At 39.1% G+C, this 20,147-nt stretch overlaps 1 protein-coding gene across 1 annotated transcript in view; it reads right to left on the bottom strand.

The window, feature by feature from the left end:
* Window positions 1-44: 44 nt before the first annotated feature.
* Window positions 45-20,147, bottom strand: part of cunh11orf58 (chromosome unknown C11orf58 homolog) — a 22,197-nt gene continuing 2,094 nt past the window's right edge. The window contains exon 5 of the mRNA XM_010771845.1: window positions 45-249. Within this exon, the coding sequence (XP_010770147.1) occupies window positions 45-249 (205 nt within the window). The remainder of the gene's footprint in view (window positions 250-20,147) is intronic.

The raw sequence follows: 20,147 nt of genomic DNA on the forward strand, positions 1-20,147 counted from the left end.
CCCCGTTCAGACCTCACTTTGCAGACCACTCGGGGTTTTGGCTCTTAACATCCTGCTGATGGAGGGAAAGTGATCCAGGTCTGACTGCAGGCAGCCTGGTCACTGAGCCAAGGCTGATGACTCATCTCTCTGAGTGCCTCCCAGAAGCACTTCCATACCCGCATCCTCATCATCGCCGCGCTGAAGTCAACCTCCTGCGCTCTCCGTTTGGCAGTGTTGAGCAAAGGGTTTATATGAAGCTTGATTCGGCTGTGAATGAGGATGACAAATAGATGTCAAGTCTTGACAGCAACAGTCTTCAAGAAGGAAAGAAAGGAATGACTTCAGTCTGCTATATGAATAGTGTTTTCTCTATATTGTATGTTGATTTGAATTTTGAAGAAACATGATTAACAATAATCTTAGAGAGGAGGAGGAACACCGAGCAGAAATTGTAAGGTAGCCGTGATAAAACCATTAAAAGACTACTTTCCGACCTAGTGTTATAGAAACGAGTTTTCCAGAAGAGATTTCTGACCTTTCACTGATCAATTTCAAACAGCAGAAGCTAAATGCCACTTCAAGTGTTTATTTTGTTTGTTCTGCACAGTTTATTCATGTATTACCATCACTGTTTAGTATGAATAAAAATATGAAACATGGCACATGATTCTATATTTTTATTATATTCAATTTGCACTCCAAGTTAGCAATTGGAAATCAATGTTTAATGTGTAAATAATTGTTTCTAACTTAAAGGTTTAAAGACATCAACAGATATTCCAAACCCTACATTTCTAAAGCTTAATGTGTACAATACCTCTTCAGCATTCATTTAAATTAATTCATCCTCCACATTTCCAGGATATACATGTAGTGCCTTGTGTTTCTCCATAAAACTAAATTCCCAAATTATTTGTTTTATGCTTGCAGCGATACAGTAGATATATTACCATTGTTTTTTAAATGTTATATATATTTTACCGCATTGTGCTTCTAATTCAGTTTGCAAAAAACCCTGTATTGTGAAAAGCCCAGTATTTTGCGGAAAATGTAAGTCTGTTTTTTGTCTCTAGCATTTACTGAGGAACAGAAATGTTCCTTTAGCTTCAAAATGCTAACTTTTAGTATGTTTACTGTTAGCTAACTGCGTCTGCCATACAGTATGGTTCTGCCCACATAGTGGGTATAATGAGTTTTTATTAAATGTTTCTATCAATGTTTCGATGAAAACGGTTGTTTTCAGTTGTTGGAAAAAAGGTTGAAGATTGAAGTTTTTAAAATACACTTAAACGCTCTGTTAAACCAATCCAAAGTGCTGTATCAATACATAAGCAGAGGAGAACTGCAGAGTTGGTTGATAAGTTTTGATTTTTCACCTTTGACAATAAACAAAGTTGACTCATTGTTCATTGAAAAATATTGACTACATGCCTGAAGTGATTATCAATTAATTGTTTTCATTACAGCAGTAATGGTTAAGTCACGTTTTAATTTAGGCATAAAAGGATTTTCACGGTTCTTTGCACTCTGAAAATGATTCAACAGATCAATCACAGGTATGAGTTTTGCTCTTTGTCACAATGGGCTGAATGATTTCTTTAAAACAGTCTATGGATTCACATTAACTGGAGTTTGTATAATTATAATAACACAGACCTATACGCTCTCAGCCTCCACTTCAGTGAAATGAGAGAGAGAGGGAGAGGAGAGAGAAACTAATTATAAAGCCATGGCGCGAGTAATCGCAAGGTAGCTTTATAATTATTTACACTAGTAGGCATTAGTGGTGGACACAAAGTGCAAGGGCTGGCAAAATTACAATCCTTATCTGAATGTTCCAGAACCTTTACTGTATTCTGAGAGGGTATGCATGCAGCGGGATGAGACCAGGAAGCAGCAGGTACACAAGGACGTTTAGAGGACGTGTCAGTGTGTGGCAGCTAACGTTGTTGCAGTGCAGTGGGAGATCCCAGAGAAACTGTGAAGATTTCCTGAGGCGACCAAAGCTTCTCATTTGCATTGAAACTATCAAACCTAAATGCATATTAAGTGAATGTTGAAATCGCAGGGTAAATGGGCTAAATTGCTTCAATCTTGCTCTTTCGCCTGTAGTTTGGAGGTCAGGTCAGGTTGGTTCTACATTATAGGATAACAATTACATCATTACAAGGTCATTATTATTCTCCGCACATTGTAAAACAGTAAGCGTATCGATCTATTTTGTATCTACATTTTTTTATTTTGAATTATTTTATAAACAAATGTAGTGGAAAAGCTCTTTCTCAATGTAATGCTTGTATCCTTTGTAAGGATGTACATAAGGTAATAATAATAATAATGGTTTAATAACTGTTTGCAAAAATTGTAACACATCTCAAAATGTTGCAGTCATTTTGAAGTGCAACAGACGAGGACAGTTTGATGCAGGTGATAATATGCTTTTCTTTTGAGATGTATAAATGTTGGTTCAACTAAAGAAAATAGCTTATTTAAATTATGTTCTGTAAGATGTGGTAAGGCGTAATGATATAAAATGAAGCAAGGAAAGAGTTGAGCAACACATTTAACATTTCAATCCAGGGGCAGAAGCTTGGCGGTATGGACATATCAGGGGTTTACCAGCATCACATATCCCCCGACCTCCCATTCTATTGACCCCCTCTGGGTCCTCAGTGGGATTTTTACCTTTCTTTTTCGTTGGGAGGGGTATTTGATGAGACTGTGACAGTTCTACAGAGCACAACCTCCAATTGAATGTACAGTGAGTACAGAATACTGTTTTCAGATACTGTAGGCAAAGGGGAATTATAAAGGACAAACCCAACATGTTTATTCTCTCTGACTTTCATGTAGTTTAAAAGAAAAAAAGAAAATTAAACAAAGACAACAGAGGACCAGCACCAGCACCCTTATAGGCCCTACACTCTGTCTCTTCCTTTCTCTCTGCCTGCCCTGGGAAACTTCAAGTCTCAAGTGTAGCCGTAGTGGGATAGTGCAATCTTCTGCAACCTCTGAATCATATTGCAGTTTATACCCACATCTCTGCCGTGGCTGCCTTTACACGTAGAATAACTGAGCAGAAAGGATTCTAAAAGTTTTCACTTCAAAGGTTGAAATGTCTGCTGGGTGTTATAATGAGAGGATTTGTGGTGACACAGGGATCCCTATGACGCTATAAAAAGCTTGAACTTTCAAATATGAGAAATCTATACAATATACATTGTATTGTTAAATACAAAAAAAAAGGTTTGATGGATGAAAAACTGTTTTGACTGTAGCTTGAAAGAAATCACACCAGCACTTACCATGGGGCCAGTCCAGGAGGAATGATAGATATGAAATTGAAATCAAAGTAGCATGAATAAGGGCATCTAGCTGAATTTATATTTTCCCTTTTTCAGTAAAAAATGTTATGCATCGGTTGCCTCAACCAGACGCCAACGGGTTCTATTTGTGGAGCCACATTCTGTAATATCACTACAGTATTTCTCTTAGATAATATCTGAACAAGACTTTATACAACTTTGGACCGAAGGTCTAATCAATGTGAAAGTCCCACCACTCCTATTGTAACACGATTTTATGTAGAGTTAGATTAGAATAATTTTTATTTTTCTGATACAAGGTGAAACACTTGTTACTATAATCACAAGATCACAAGTTGTTTAATTGATTTGGCAACCCTTTTGGTACCCATGGTAACAACAGTTGAAGAGCAAACAGGTACCTAGATATACAGAAGAGAGAACAAGTGGTGTGTATCGAAGGAATAAGTAAGTCATTAAAGTACTGCAACAATGACTCGATTCCATGGCATGAGTAGTTTTACAGTCAAAAGAACTGTATCATATTATCCGTGAAATATTTCAAATGTATGCCAGTTTCCCCTTTTGTATAGTGACACAATATGACAAATACAGTGCATTTCCTGAGAATGCATCGCGAAGAAATCCACCCCATGTTTTACCAGTTGAATACATAAAGACTGGAATGTAAGATAACATTTCATATGGTAATGCTGGATTGCATGTTTCCTGTGAACCCCCTCTGCGTGCATATTAAGCAAGTCAAGCAAAATACATTATATAGTGCATAAATACACTGTGCGGTTATTGCTGAAAAAATACAAACAGAGTGTGGGATTTAATGAACATCTTAAAGATGTTTTAATGTTACAGTAAAGCATGTTGTATGTTTGCAATAGAAATCCAATTGAAAGTCTCCTCTCGTATGGAAGACGTCTTATAGTGGTGGACTGACCCACCACATTACATGGAGGGCATGAAGGAGAGTCGGAGTATGCATATAGCAATTGTCTGTTAGGGAATTGCCTAGAAAGCGTAAAATTGACACCAAGACACACACATGCTATCAAACCAATACACATTGAAACCTCTGCAGCTCAGGTTTAGATTCATACGCATTACCTTCACGTAAAGGATATGAATGTGATTCATATAACCATAAGGCATTATAACCATTTCACATGCTCCATTGATACATCTCTGACAGGCATGATGGATTCTTCTCTTTACATTGATCAGGGTAAAATGAAATGAGACGGATTAGTGCAGCTCTTTTGAAACAGCCCTTTGTGGATCCTTGCTGTGTATATGCCAGCCACTTGAGGCAGGAAAGAGAGACACATAGAGGGCAGGTTGTGTACAAAAGGGACTGTGTTGACCTTAACACATGGCACCCACAAGGGAGCTTACACCCTCTCTAAATGAAAGTCCTGTCACAGAGGCATTAACAGGGTATACGGTAAGCTCCTCTCCCTCTCAGTATCCCCCTGAGCCATGCTGCATTCACTGTCTGTTCCTCTCTTCCTGCTTTATACCCACACACACCCTCTCTTATGCTTGCATGAGATACACACATATGCATGCAGTACACTGTGCTATCTGTCTGTCACACAAACACGACAGCTAGGGATGTCCTGATCACCTTTTTTTGCTCCCGATCCGATTCCGATCATTTGATTTTGACAATTTGCCGATACCGATTTTTCCCGATCCGATCTTTATGCAATGCATTAAGACAAAAAAAAAGAAAAATAGCATTCAAGTTGTTCCTTAAGGTTATTTTTTTATTTAAATTGGATATTCTATCCAACATGGATATAGCTTATTTTTTTCACAGCAGCATTGGATCAGTTCAGTTGTGCAGCATTGGATCAAAACAAAATAAAGCTTATCAGTACTCGTTAGCTTACTGCTACAATTAGACACTGCGCCCTGCCCACTCTGTTGCCAGATTTGAGAGAAATAAGCAACCAGGTCTATGAAAACAAGCCCCAAAGAAGCAACACATACATGATGTTGTGTAATTTGAAACCAAAACTAAGGCCTCAGGATGACTTTTAGACTTCAACATGGTCATTTTTGTTTTGTAACATTGAATACAAAATTTAAAAAAAACATTTAAAAAAATAAAAAATCCCGATCCCCCGATTTTTTTCTCCCGATTTCGATCTTCTGAAAATCACGTGATCGGCTCCGATCCCCGATCACGTGATCGGATCGGGACATCTCTAACGACAGGCACCTTCCCTTTCATTTCGTTGTTGTTGTCATATCTTTTTTTACCTTATACTGTATCAGCAGGGACTATACATATCCACTCACGAGCTGCACTCAGAGAGGATACTCAGTCGGATCCCACAACCTTGAGACTTAAAGCCCTCCGTCCTCCCGTGGTTAAACCTCTCGGGTGACCACTTAACCCACCACTCCTCCTCTGGGACCGCACCAGATTTCAGAGAGTGCACCAACATCCACCCAGACTGCAGTAGCCTACCCATGATTCATTTCAATGAACCTCTTCCGGCCAAAGTCCTGCAAAGCCTTAGAGCAGGAACAACAATGTAAACAATAGCAGATAATCACTGTTCTACACTGTTGATAGAATACACAAAGTAAAAGATTCATTTAGAATAAAGTTGGAAAAAAGAAAAGTGGACTCTTGATCTAGTTAGTAAAGGTTTATTTGTCAGCCAACTATAGATATTGTCTGTGATGGCACAATAAGAAGAGCTTTACATCCATAAAACAATTCCTCAAAGCCATTTTTGGACTGGCTTTGTGGCACCCATTTCAAAAATCATTCTACTTTCTTACATCTGTCTGTGATTTGCATTGGGAACCTTTGTTTCAGAGACGCTGCCTCCGCATTGTTTTGCTCTCTCAGATGTACACTCCATTTAGAATTCATCATTACTCCAAACCCTATCGTCAAAGTCGCTCTCCCCCTCATGTCTGAACAGTTTTCTGTTGAAATTTGCTAAATCCACCAAAGGTTGCTATTGTTAGTCTTGTCTTGCCTGCACACAAAATACTTTGACGTTAAAGTGCCGTCCCCCACACAGCGACGAGTCAATTATCCTGAGATTGCGCCATTTAGCCTCACACTCAGGTGGTGGTGTAAATCCACACCTTTCTCTTCCCTGAGGCTCCATCAGTTTGGATGTTCACACAGTTTTAATGCAGCGGAAGAATAAGTGGTCCTGTTCATTAAACACATGCTGTTTTACCAAGTTTAAGTTTAGAACAAGTGGAAGACTCGTGATTCCTAAAGAACGGTCCAACAGTGCCTTACTAAAGTCTGTATTTTAAATGTATTTAAAAAAAAACAGCATTAAATAGCTTTTACTTTTGTTACTTCTATTGTTCAAAATGTTTTGTACACACCTCAATTAGGCTGTTAATTTTGGACATTTTTGACAGACACATTATGAAGGATGTAAGGAATGGTGGTTTATAAGTTAGAAAATGTACCTTTAACTAAGTCACATAAGGTTAAGCTAAATGGTTTTCTCATCAAATGTCAGTAATATCCTCTATGTCCTCAGCTCTGTGCCAAAGACAATGACGGTGACTACATCAACCTGCCACTGCGTATTTATTTCTCTTCTACATAATAATGAAAAGAATACGAATTCCCTTTGGCTTTCGCTCAATCAAATATCTGCCATTCAATACTTTCATTTCATATCTCCCCGAAGCCCACACATCCACATAATACCTTCATCTCACAAAACACAGGCTCATTATTTACAGTACCTGTCTGGGAAAGAATATTGGAAATCGGAGTAAATAAGCCACGCACCGTGTGTCTAGAGGCGGGCTTCCACATGAGCATTTACTTTAAAATGCCTCTTTGGAGGACAGCTGCCAGGAAGCGAGCTGCATCAGTAATGGCCTCCATAACAGGAAGCCATTCCCCGATACCTGCCGTTTACCGCGGAGGACAGATGCTCCTCGTAGCGTCTCTGTTTTTCTCTCCGTTTCTGCTGTCAACCAGCACAGATGTGTTTTTAAATTGTCTTTTCAGATCATAGAACTTGTTGCATGATGCCTTGAAATATTCAATCCGGTGTTTGTCTGGTTAACCTTTAACATTTACGCAAACAAAATCGATGCATAGCCTTTCCCGTAAACCACACTTAAGCCCCGTCATTTGGAAGAGCACTCTGAAGCACGACTAACCCTGTTAACTAAAAATATCAATACATTGTTTTATAAAAAATGTAGGAATGCAGAGCCATATCTTTGACTTGTTTAGTTTTTTCCCCTGTATATAAATACTGTAGATGGATGTGTATTGATCCAGAATTGGGAGATAATTTTGTTACAGTCTGTTATCAAGGCAGTGCATATTATTACAAAATAAAGTCAAACTGTTTAAAGTGACCCTATCAGAGTTTAGGCACAGCAAGACAATCACCATAACAACCAAATACAATTACAGTTGTGCATAATGTTGAAAATATCACACATTACTCCTGGTATAAATTGCAAAATAATAACTGGTTGTAGCAATTTGAAAAGTGCATATTACTGTGAATGGCGTTCTTACTAAGTCCACCACAGAACCCACGGAATATTTAGGTGTATTATTTGCAGAGGACAGGCTGGTCTCTGGGGTTTTATTCACAGTGAAGCTCTTCATTCTGTGTCATCTCTGTCGCCTGTTGGAAGGCTTTGATTTCAATTGTTCCTCATTAGTGCTTCTACTCTACAGAAAGCTGCGTTGGCTATGAAATATTCAACAGTTCCAATGTGAGTTGAAACAGCCACTCCTTGATCAACAGCGAGCAGCTTTTCTTTGGATCCAAACAAGTTTCAGGGCATATTTGCCTGTTTACTCAGGAGCATTTAAAGTCTGTGCGTTGTTTTGTTTCGGGTGATCTCATAAACCAAGCTGCTCTCTGTGGGTGTGAATAAGCCAAAGAGAATGCAAACTTCAATTTGTAATGGCTTCACTACAACAACAAAGCCAAGATCCTGCGGTGCTATAAAATCTGATCGAGTCAAAGCTGTACACCTAAACAACAAATGTCTCATATCTGATCATGAATGTTTTCTTGACACAGAGGCTGCAGTGCCTAATTAAGAAACAAGGCTGCATATGATCTGAGGAAATAAAGAAACATTTAGCAACACATTCAAATTCACTCCATGCCTTGACTGAAATTGGAAATATCCAACATACAGCTCAGACATAACAATCTGATAAAGCCACGGAGAAAAAGAACATAAGTACATTAGAGTGCATTTCATTATTAATATAGGGCAATAAATGGCTGAGAGAACTCATCCAAATGACATTTCCTCAATTTGAATTCCAAAAGCGGCTCTGTGTTAGCAGAATAATCTTGTATTGGCTAATATTAATGTTTTATTGGCTGCAGAGGCTTTGTTCTGACTATGAATGGACATTATCCAGTTGTATAAAAAGAATCTTTGCTAAGCCCAGAATGAAATAAGTACCATTGGTATTCAAGCTTGTTAAGCTCATATTCTCTTTTAAATCTGCCTTTAGATTCCCAGTTTCCTTATTCCTGAATTCCATTTTCATATTAATGAAAATAAGCTGGAGATTTTGCAGTATGTATCCGGAGGAGGGGAAAGTGGGATACATGCAAAAGGGCTTTTAGAATGAATCGGATTATATTACGGAGTTATTATATTCCGCTCTCGGCGGTTAAAGTAATTAAAGGTAGTATGCACATGCAGACGTGATAAGGAATAAGGCAGGAGAGAGGCTGCAGTGATGTAGGAGCACTATAAACTTCAAGCATACCCTTAAAGGAATGAAAGAGAAGAAGAAGAAGTCGACCAGCAGCCACTTTGACAAAACCTTTTGAGGTTAATGCATCGATACATTTGCTGCTACTTCTTGTTATATTTTTTATTTAAAACTATCTTTGTAAAGCGTGAGGAATACGATCTGTGATTTGTTCTCTGCTTGACCTTTGTTTTCTTTAACCTAGTTTTGTGGTTAATAAAAACAACTGTTCGATTTTTACAGTTTTAGACTAGTGGATGTTAAAAATGTCCTCCCTAAAAGCTTCATAGTTTCTTTTCTATGGGCTGTCTATGACCTGAATGCTTTCTGGGTCACAGGAGAGCAAACATCAGCTACCATTGCAAATTGACAGCAACTCTGAGGGCTGGAGTATGGCTTGCAGGCTATACACAGTGCTGTACCCACCATTTAAAATAAACTCTTTGAGACTACTTTCTCACAGGATATTTTTGGACAATGTTATATTGATTTATTCATTAGTTGGCTATTAATCTTTTAGCACGTATACTTTAACCCCTTATTTCTTCCTCCTTGGTGTTTCCTTACTCTTGTGTGTGACCTGTTATGTTGTTACCAAACAGTGAAATATGTCCTGTATGTATTTATTAGAGTTTCTAGTATACTCGTCCATAGTCCAGTGCATCCCCTTAAGGCGTTCTAAATATAATAAGCACACAAAGAGACACTTTTTTCTATCAATTCCCTCAGCATCAACAGAGAGCAGTGACTCGGTCACATCAGCGATCACATCCTACATTTAAATTCAACCACGCAAAGCCTCACTGCTCACCAGTCTGTCCTCTGAACCTCCTGGCAATTAGGACTACAAGCCAGAGGAAACGCTTGACAGACGGGAGACACTGTGCTGCTAATAGGGTTCCACCGTCCAACAACCCCTTTCACAGCTTATAAAGCAAACTGAGTCTCATCTGGCCATCTGTGTTTGCTCTTTCTCTCTTGCACACAAAGCCAGAAAGAGGTTGATAATATCAGTGAATAAATCCGTAAATTATCTTCTTTTATACAGATAGCAATGGAGGTTAACAATGTCTGACCTTTCATTAGGAAGTAATCATGAGGCTGATATGTGAGAAAAAGTCAATCAAAATGTGTTGAAGCTTAAAAAGTGTATTCTGTAGTGGGTCAAGACCTTTTTTATTTCGCCCTCAAAAGTGTTATTATAAATATCTTGGTTCCCACTTCAGTAGATCGAGGTCTACTGAAGTGGGAAGCTTGTCAACAAGCACTTGGTCTTTATAAAACCCTCTAAAAGGAAGTTTGTATAGATGTGAACTATTTCAACGAAAACACTTAAAATGTTTACTCTTTAACAACTGATGGAAAATGTCACAAAGTATCACACATACACCCTGAGGCATGAATGATTTACAGTACACACAACCCTTCTGAATCTGTCAGCGCTGTATGGTCCCAAGCACAGCTGGATACCAACATTCTGAGCCCCTGGGTGTTAAATCTTAAATTGCCACAAGCCCTCCCCACACCCATATCTACTGGGACTATATTTAAAAAAACCGACTGATAGGGCTTACTCAATTTGACCTTCATGGATCCCAGAAGATGAATCCTTCTGACCAAATAACTATTTATCCCCTAAGTTGTTTTCTCAAGCCACCATGACATGAGGCTTGTATTTTTGGATGAAATATGTTAAAACTATTGGATAGATTACCATGATAATTTGTACATACAGCATCAGTATGAATGAACCATGGTTGTCCATTGACTTTTCCTTAAGTTTTACTATGAGGTTCCCCTTTATGGTTTTCAGTTAAATGTCTTTACAATCATAAGATTCATTGCCAATAAATCTGCTTCACGGCACAGGATGAATTGTAATAAGTAATAACTTTGGCGATTTTAATTATTCATCTACCTCCATCATCATTTCAGCATTTTAATTTGTCTTATACTTTGATTTATGACTAAATGCGAGCCAAACTAAAACCCATCCAATCAGCCACATATGTACTTTGTGTTTAGTGCCATTGATCAGCCTGCTAACTTGCTAACCCCAGTTGTTGATCATGGAAACCATTATACATATATTATTCTCATGTTGACATTAAGCATTGCTGTTCCTAAGTACAACCTCACAATGTCCCGCATCAATTTAAACGTTTTCAGACATACAGGGTTCTAAGTTTTCAGGACTATAATACAAGGTCACTCTCTAAGGTGTTTATATCCTGCTAAAGTTAGACACACATCTCTTGGCAGTTGGGGGTCAGATATGCTTGAACATTCTTGCAATAATCATCAGTTTCTTTGTGTTGCAGCATATAACAGCCTTTGTCCTTTGAGCAGTGCTTATTGCGTATGTCAGTAATGACAGCCATCAGAATGCAATGCAGAAGAGACTATATAGGAGTCCCTAAGTGGTGTACTTGTGAGTTGATCCGGCGGAAACAGACTTGTTCTGACAGCCTTTTAATATGGCAACACTCAGACATGAGGGAATGGACTGACCATGTAACCACAGGCCAATGCTGCCAGCGAGAAATCCAGCTCCCTTTTATCCTTTCACTCTAATGTCGTTCCTCCTACTCTCGCTGTCATTTCTGTTGCTATTCTACTTCTCTATCTGGTTCATCATTGTCGTTATTTTGTGTAAATATAGACAAAACAGTACTGGACACTTTTTTTTTGTACACTAGTGATGAATCATTACCAAGATATTAAGTTATTGGCAACTCAGATTGTATATTTTCCCTTTCCTTCCTTCAAGCTCTCTCCTTCTCACAGACCCAAAATGCAGTAATACAGCACATCAATCCCAAAACAATGTGTCCCTAGAGGTATTGCCTTACCTTCTCTTTCAAGGCTACATCAGTTATGATTGACATGCCCACACATTCCCTCTCCTCGCAGACAGTGAATGACACATTGAGTTCAGCGAGGCATCTATAAATAAATCCTGGCCATTGTCACAATAAACTTGTTGTGCAGACTTTTATTCACACAATAAAATGTCAATGCCGATTCATCCCATGGGCTCTCTCAGAGGATCTTAAAGATCTCCTATCATGCTATTTTTATGCATATATTATGGGTCTCAGATATATACAAATATATAGAAAACATGTCTATGATGTGCATTTAGACATCCCTCATATCCCTCTATTTCAGCCCTGTTAGTGAACTGCTGATTCTGGTTCCTTAGCTTTAAAAAATGAAAAGGAAAGGAGAGAGGGTTTTCATTTCTGACACTTTGTGAGTTCCCTGACACACAGGGGACACACATTTATGTATAAAGGACATTAAAAAGTGCATTGTGCATGATAGGAGACCTTTAAGTCAGACTCCATGCAGTATTCTGTACACAGTGATTTGAGTGTGTGTGTTAATAGGCAGGAGAGACAGAAGCCATGTATAATGGTCACTCGTGTTCAGGATAACAACAAACTTTATTTGCATCAGAATTACCTTATTTTCTATTTTGTGGTGTTCTTGGCCTGGTATTAATACCTTAAGCTTATTTGTGGTACACCATGCGTGAAGAACTCACAGATGATTTATTTCAATGGGATTTGTTCTGGGGCCAAATGGCCACTCACATTCAATTCAAAGTACTGAAGGACCCTCATATCTAAGCCTCTCAGTTTGAGTGGACATGAGCGAGGCATTCATTCTGACTATGTAATCTGAAAAACATATTGTATATATTGACCCTTTATTTTGGTGTAGTTATTATCTCACAGTAATGTCAATACATTTACAGATGTTAACAGCATTGCATCAGGCTTTTCTTTCAGAAGGAAGACGATGTTTACGCCGCTCCAAATGTCTAAAGCTCTCAGAGAATACATGAACGTATAATTGCGTTGAGTTTAATAATGTCTTATTGAAAGAAAAAAAAACATCAGCAGATTAATGTTTACACTGTGTCTGGTGCAACAAGTGAATGAAAATGAATTACCTCTCTTTGGTGGAAGAAAATGACTCATTTGAAATTGAAGTACGTGTTGAGTGTCGCTGAAGGAGGTGAGATAACAATTTCTTCCCGATATGAGAACTACCTGACCTTTTCCAGCTACATGTTGAAGCTGAAAACAATGACGTGGGCGATCCTTAAGTACCGCTCGTTATGAGTGATTAATATTTTTCATCAACACAAGGTCATGAAGGGTTAGTGAACATCCTCCGTTGTTGTTGTTCCTGCCTTCATTTGTCTCCTTCCCACTGGGAAATAACTCCAACTTTGTTTTTTAATAAAAGTTTAATATAAGGATTTCTTTTGATTTATGATCAATGACTTTGCTTTCATTATTTGTTCTGTTCATTGAGTTAATGGGTGAGGATGAGGGTCAGAGGTCGCGTTGCAATGATTTGAATCAATTACACTTACAGCTGATTATGTCCACAGGCAGTTTACTGGTGACCCATGAAATTGGATTTAACATTTGAACTGCCTAATGAGCTAAGCTAATGTGTTTGACAATTGAACTAAACATGGTGGTGGAGATGTATCACTAACCATTATGATCAGGGTTCACGTCTCTAATGAATAGTTTTCCAGTTATATAATCTGTTATCTTGTAGCCACTTAAAGAATGTTCATTCCCCCTTGAGGAAACATTTTGAGGCTTTTAAAGTTCTCAATTTGTAAGAATTAAAAGCAAACACGTTTAAATGTTCATGTTTATTGTTCGGATTGCTTCTACTGTACATCGCTGTTTTTAACTTGTTTATTCTCTTCCGTAGCTGGAAAAGTACTTTCTACCACCCCTGTAAGTTATTGTGTTTGCAGCGTTGACACATTATGCACCTCTCCAGAAATGCTTCACCTCATTTTTCTTTAATTTCACTCCAAACCCTTTATAACATATTCAGTGTTATTTTATGTATGTCTTACTTTTCCTTTAAATATAGACACTGTAGCAGAAAAACAATTAGTCAATCAAACGACTGGCTGCAGCACCCGCATCCTCTACAAAGCTCACAAAGGAGCTCTTATCAAAGGGAGTTAGCCAGATGTAGATATGGGTCTTGATTCAAAATGTTTTTTATTCTAAAGCCAATAACTCCAGTTCTTTGAAGTCCTGTATCCTGAAGTAGATAGTGCTTCATTTTCGGGTATCAATACTTGGCAAACCAGCAGCCCATTAGTTGGTGGAAAAACCGACTAAAGATGAACTAAAACCTATACACAGTTTACTCCCAAAGTGCTTTTTAAAAAAAAAATGATTTTTATCTCTCAGGTTTCCCTAGATTTTAAGTTGCTCCATTTTTCGAATCAAGCCAATTTCTATAAATGAATGGAAATAGGAAATAAAAAAACCTTAATTGGCCCACACTTAGTACTTTGTCACTTAAACAATGAAGCAGTAAGCGTGCTACCGAGAGTCTTGAAGGGTGTAGTGCAGTGCATTTCATCCCGTGGTCATTAGACTTGCAAACAATGTGCTTGTTTATCATAATGGCCAAGGATGCCCCGGTCAGACAAGTTTGTTTATTTCTCCTTGTCTTAGGCTGAGTGTCCTCACTTGATAAATATCCCATTAACTCTTCTGTTCCACTTAGCAGTCTGGCCATGTGGGACTCCAGTTTTACACACACACACAAACACACACGCACGCACGCACGCACGCACGCACACAGTTTAACATGCTCAAGTTCGTCTAAATGTTCATGTCAACCCATGCACTCACAGGGCAGTTGCACACACAAACATCGTTACTGATCCATCTTAATCTCTTTACACACACACACACACACACACACACACACACACACACACACACACACACACACACACACAAAAGCGTGTGTATATTTTGGAGTTCCTCAGGGCATGATTGGGCACCTAGTTAGCAGAATAATGTAGCACCTCCCTGCAGGCAGATCTTTTCCCATGTTGCCAAATTCGCTCCCCTACACCATCCCCCATAACTTACCCCCACTTTTGTCCTTTTCGTTGGCTAAATAATTATAGAGAATCTTTTTTTAAAAGCACTCGGTGTGCGTTCCAACCAGTGGCTCAGAAGCCATTTATCTTTCATGCTGCCCATAGTTTAGGAATAAGAGGAGAAAATAATTTAGTCTCACTTTCACAAGAGCAAATGATTGTGCTTTAAAAAAAAAATGTGGATCCTGAAACGAAGGAAATTGAAAGAAACTTCATTCATACCTTCCTGTACAGTAGGTAGCAGAAATATGACGCTTCATGAAGAATGATAATAAGGGAATAGTAAACGTTGTCACAGCTTTAATTTTATGGCAACTTGGTCAAAGATTTACGTGTTGTTTTTGATTAAACTTTGTGGGCGGTGGATTTTACTTGGGTTTTTGTGGGTGTTTGTGGCGAGTGTGAGTAATCATCCCCTGCTCGCAAACCGTAAACTCTATGGGCTGACAGACACAAACAAGGTCGTTTCCATCTGGCTTCTTCTGTGCAATAAAACAACAATCAGCAAGGGCAGAATTGTGCGTTGTATGCAATCATTCTTGCAATATTTACACTATATACATTATGTATGTACTTTTAACCCTTACTACATTAAATGCACAGTATTAAGGCATATGTTAGCCTCTTCGGGGTCTTCGGACTAGACTTTGAGGTTAAAGCTGCTCAACTGGGTTAGCTAATGTTACATTTTTAGCACCAGTTAAATATTAAGCTCAATCTGTGGTTAAATATGAACCTCAGATGATTCTACCCCATTCAAAATACGTTACACGGGTCTATAAATCTCCCTGAACTGAGTCATATGCTTGTTCAAGAATAACTATTCAGTGCCCTGCCATCATGGAAATGCCTACTTTACAGGATTGGGGTTGAGCCCCACTTGTAAACCGGCTGCCACTTTAAAGGATCAGTTATGGCATCCCATACAGCAGTCTTTTTCTCTTTTTTTACTCTTTGTCAGTTAGTCTTATTTTTTACACACAGGCAGACAACATTTGCATATAAGCAGTTTCATAGCCATTTATGTCTTTTATTATGGCTATATGGGCCACAAAACATTTTCAGTTTGCGGCCCGCAGCGCTGCCTGCTGTTTCATGAACAGTAAATGTTCTGCTCTGTTTAACCAGTGGTAATCTTCTGTCTCCAAGATTTTCTCGGTTTGATATTACAGCATGTGATCAGACATAAAGGTGGACAGCTAGAAGTCCATATGTAAGGCCAGAGGTTGGCTGTTAATGCAACAAGCTGAAACGTGGGCTGAAGAAAAATAATATATATATTATAGGGAGGTAGTAAGTTTGAACACCACAGATCTTGACTTCTGACTTCAGAGCCCCTTTTGTACTGAGTCCAGAGAGAATGGCAGACAACTCTTCAAATCATACAAGGGATGAAATATTTAGTATTCTGGAGATGTGCCATCGCAGTAAAGGTGTCGTTCCCTGCGTAGATGCACAGTTCACACAGAGCGCCAGTGAACATAGAAATGGAAATGTGCAGAATATCCTAAGGATCTTGCAGTACATAATTGTCGTGTCTGTACTGCAGATGTGACTCATGAGAGGAAGCCCATATATGTTAGTGTTCGGGGTTGTTGCACGTAAGATGAATGTGTCAGTAAGAAGAATGCGTTTTGGTTTTTGCTTTCTTTCTTAGCTCCTCACAGAGCCTTTTGTGGCGTGAAGCTCCATGTGTGGCAATTCAGTCTGACAGATGTGGTCAGAATGCTTAGTAATAGCATTGATCTTCTTTTGTCTGATTGCGTTTCTCAATTGTGGGGCCATCCCATCAGTAATGTGTCTTTTTGGGCGGAAATGCAGCAAATCATTACACCTCACCGCGGGGGAGCCGTGCTCACAGGCTCTCTACTCTCTGCCAGCAGAAGGCACTCCCACATTTCAATCCAATTAAAGCACATTTGAAAGATTTCTCATCATGTAACTATGGAAAGTATCCCAGCTGCCTTTTAAGGCACCATCTCCCAGCCTATGAGGTGTGTAGTATTTTCAACAGGTGTTATGCTCGGGAAGCACTCAACGTTTTTTAACATCAATGGGAGAGAATGTTGGCTTATTTCAAAGCAAAAGACTACAGTGTGAGTCCATGTAATTAGAGATCCAAACAAAATCCATAAACTTACAAATCAATGTCTAAACACATCAAAGATGTTTTTTATAGCGGACTTTGCTACAGTAAAGCAAAGTGATATTGATTCGCTGTTGGCTGACTGGCCTCTGCCCCTGAATTCATTTGCCAGTCAGTTTTTCCTCTGCCCCAGAGAAAGCTCCTTGGCGTTTCCTAATATCAGCTGAATGGTGAGGTGACAAACATGCAGGCTTAAAATACAGTCGGCTTGAGACCCATAATGTATTGCCTTGACAGAAAGTATGCAGGCAAACAACATGCACTACATAAAGCTACTCCCCTCTGCAGCAAGAACACACTCCATCTAATTCAGTGCAGTCTTGGGAGCATAGAAACAATTGGAGCCATTCTTCAACCTACACAGTCTAGAGGTCTGAGAGAGTCAATATGCTGCTAAATACGTGCTGTGAGGAGTCCAATTCTGGTACTGTGGATTTGCAAGTCATTATGAGAGCCCCATCTATTGGCACGGTGGTATTGGTATGGGGATTAGTTCTGAGAGCAGGAACACTGAGAAGATGTAGGTTTTCAAGACTACTCCACCATGTGCTTGCTAGGAGGGAAAGTGTTATTGTGTTGAGAGACTGTCATGGTCACCCAAAGGTGCCTTCATGTATGCATACGCTCAGAGACACACTGGGATAAAGGGATTTTCTGGAATTAGTTAATTATGCTCATGATCGTGCACCGCCTTATTACCAGATGGCTATCATCAGGCTGAACAGTTTACGTGAGAGCTTTGGCATGGAAATACAAAAATGTACTGTAACCTTGTGAAGATCACGTGAAAAAATTCAAGGTCACTGCAGCGTTTTTTAATCATTATCTTAAAATGACCTCAACTGGTTTAAACACTGCAAAGAAATGTTGTTCTACGGGCCTCTGCTGGTAATGTTGGTGGGACTGGCCATCATATTCTCTCAAGTCATATATCAGCAACCGTATGATCAATCACATCACATGTCAACAACACCTTAGCGTGTATCACCTGATTGGATCATCCATCACATATAATTGCATGCTGTGCTTGTGAACAGTAGCCCATGAATTATCCACCAAAACTCTTCAAAGTGTTGTTTCAAATAGTTGGGTGGGTGATATTTTCTAAAAGTAGCAAGGATGGCATTTGGAGTCTGCATGTCGTACAGTGAATCATTTTCCAGTGTTGGTAAGTGAAAAATTCAGAAAATGGAATACTCCCACTTTAAATGAAAAAGCAGGAGGGGGATGGAGAGGAGGTGTGGGTTAAACCGGTGCACACGGACCCCGGAGAGGAGAGGAGAGGAGGAGGAGGAGGAGGAGGAGGAGGAGGAGGAGAGTGGGAGGACTAATTGTCTTTGTAGAGTCTCATAAAGTGTAGGGTCATTAGTGTTAATCATGCCGTGCTGTCACCTAGGCAGCTGTGATTATCTGACTGCTATTGTTGCCACCGCTATCATCCGCCTCACAATATAAGTGCTCTGTCTCTTTGTCCCCCTGTGTGACTGGACATCTCTGCTTTTCCCCTGCGCCTGTCTGCTCCTCTCTGTTGTGTTTAGACATTCAAGAGAACGCTTTCTCACAAACTCGATATCTCTCCCTCTCCCTCTACATCTCTCAGTTTATCTCTCTGCGTAATTACATTTCATCCCGATTGTCAGAAAACCTGCAGGTTAGTTTTTCCACAACTGCATTGGTAGATGGATCAAACCCACGTTTTAGGTGTGTGTGTGTGTGTGTGTGTGTGGATGGCTGTTTTTACTCTAAAGAACCAAAATGTTATTTATGTTTCTACATTCTATTCACTAATACATAAACTTGAATATGTACCTTATTTTTGAGACGTTGACATCTGTACAGAAGTTGCCAACAACCCTTTCTCTAGCTTTGTAACTTAACACAGACAGATACACTATACAGTATGTAGGTGGACCTGATTGAATCATCCGCACATTTCCAAGGGAACAATTCTTTGTTTTATTTTCACACAGCTGACGTTAGGATGTAACGACTCCTACTGCTGCTCTGCACTTTAATTGCTGCCTTTGTGTATTCCATTAGGTTCAATGAATGGGCAGTCCGATAGCTTTTAATAAAACAACTCTAATTAACATGGTTAATTTGACGCTACCTGTTTTTATGCATCATTTAAAATATTGCCTCTTCATTCTACTGTTAAAACTTTAATATAAAATACCAATTATTTGGTTTCTGCTGGCAGGATTCCAACTTCTGTCAGTTCTCGAGAATAACTGCATATCTCAGTAAGATTACCTGTCCAAATAATGGTTGAATATGTAAGATAGACTGAACTTTGAGAAAACAAAACGAGTTCTAAAACTAAGTAAAAAAAAAGTCCAATCTAATCAGATCTGGTTTGTCTTTTAATTTACCGAAGTGTCAGAGGAATAGTGAGTTAAGTTGCATTTTGTAATGTTTTTACATACGTTTCATCTGGGCTACCCAAAATGCACTTTGGCCACCAAATGTGCTGGCTTGGTGGCCCATGGAGCGAGTGCTTGAACATTTTGAGTCGATGGCTACTAAGGGTCAACTAAAATATAAGAATGTAATAAACTTTAGCCCCAAGTGTGTACAGTATAACAACAGCTTTAATTCACTGTTAAAGGTCCCCTATCATACTGTTTCTCATCAATATATTATAGGTCTCAGATATATACAAACATGTCTCTGAAGTGTTTGGCTCCAAACACCAAACAGATCATTGCAGCATCCCATAATCCCCTCTATTTCAGCCCTGTTTCAAAAGGGCTGATTCTCTTTCTGTTACTTTAGATGAAAATAAGGAGCCCCTCCCCACGCCCCTCTGAGAGATATTTGGTTAGAAAGAACACAATGGTGCTCTAGGAGGAGATTCAGGTAATAAGGTGGGGGGGGGGGTTGCCTTGGTTGGTGATTGGCTAATGGTTACACAAGCCAAAAAAACGTTATGACATCATAAAGTGGCCAAAATCTCATCAGCTCATTTTTATATAAATGGATCAGGACTTTCAGAATCTC

The sequence above is a fragment of the Notothenia coriiceps genome, unplaced genomic scaffold (genome assembly GCF_000735185.1).
Source record: "Notothenia coriiceps isolate Sejong01 unplaced genomic scaffold, NC01 NC01_scaffold00010592, whole genome shotgun sequence".
Taxonomy (NCBI): domain Eukaryota; kingdom Metazoa; phylum Chordata; class Actinopteri; order Perciformes; family Nototheniidae; genus Notothenia; species Notothenia coriiceps.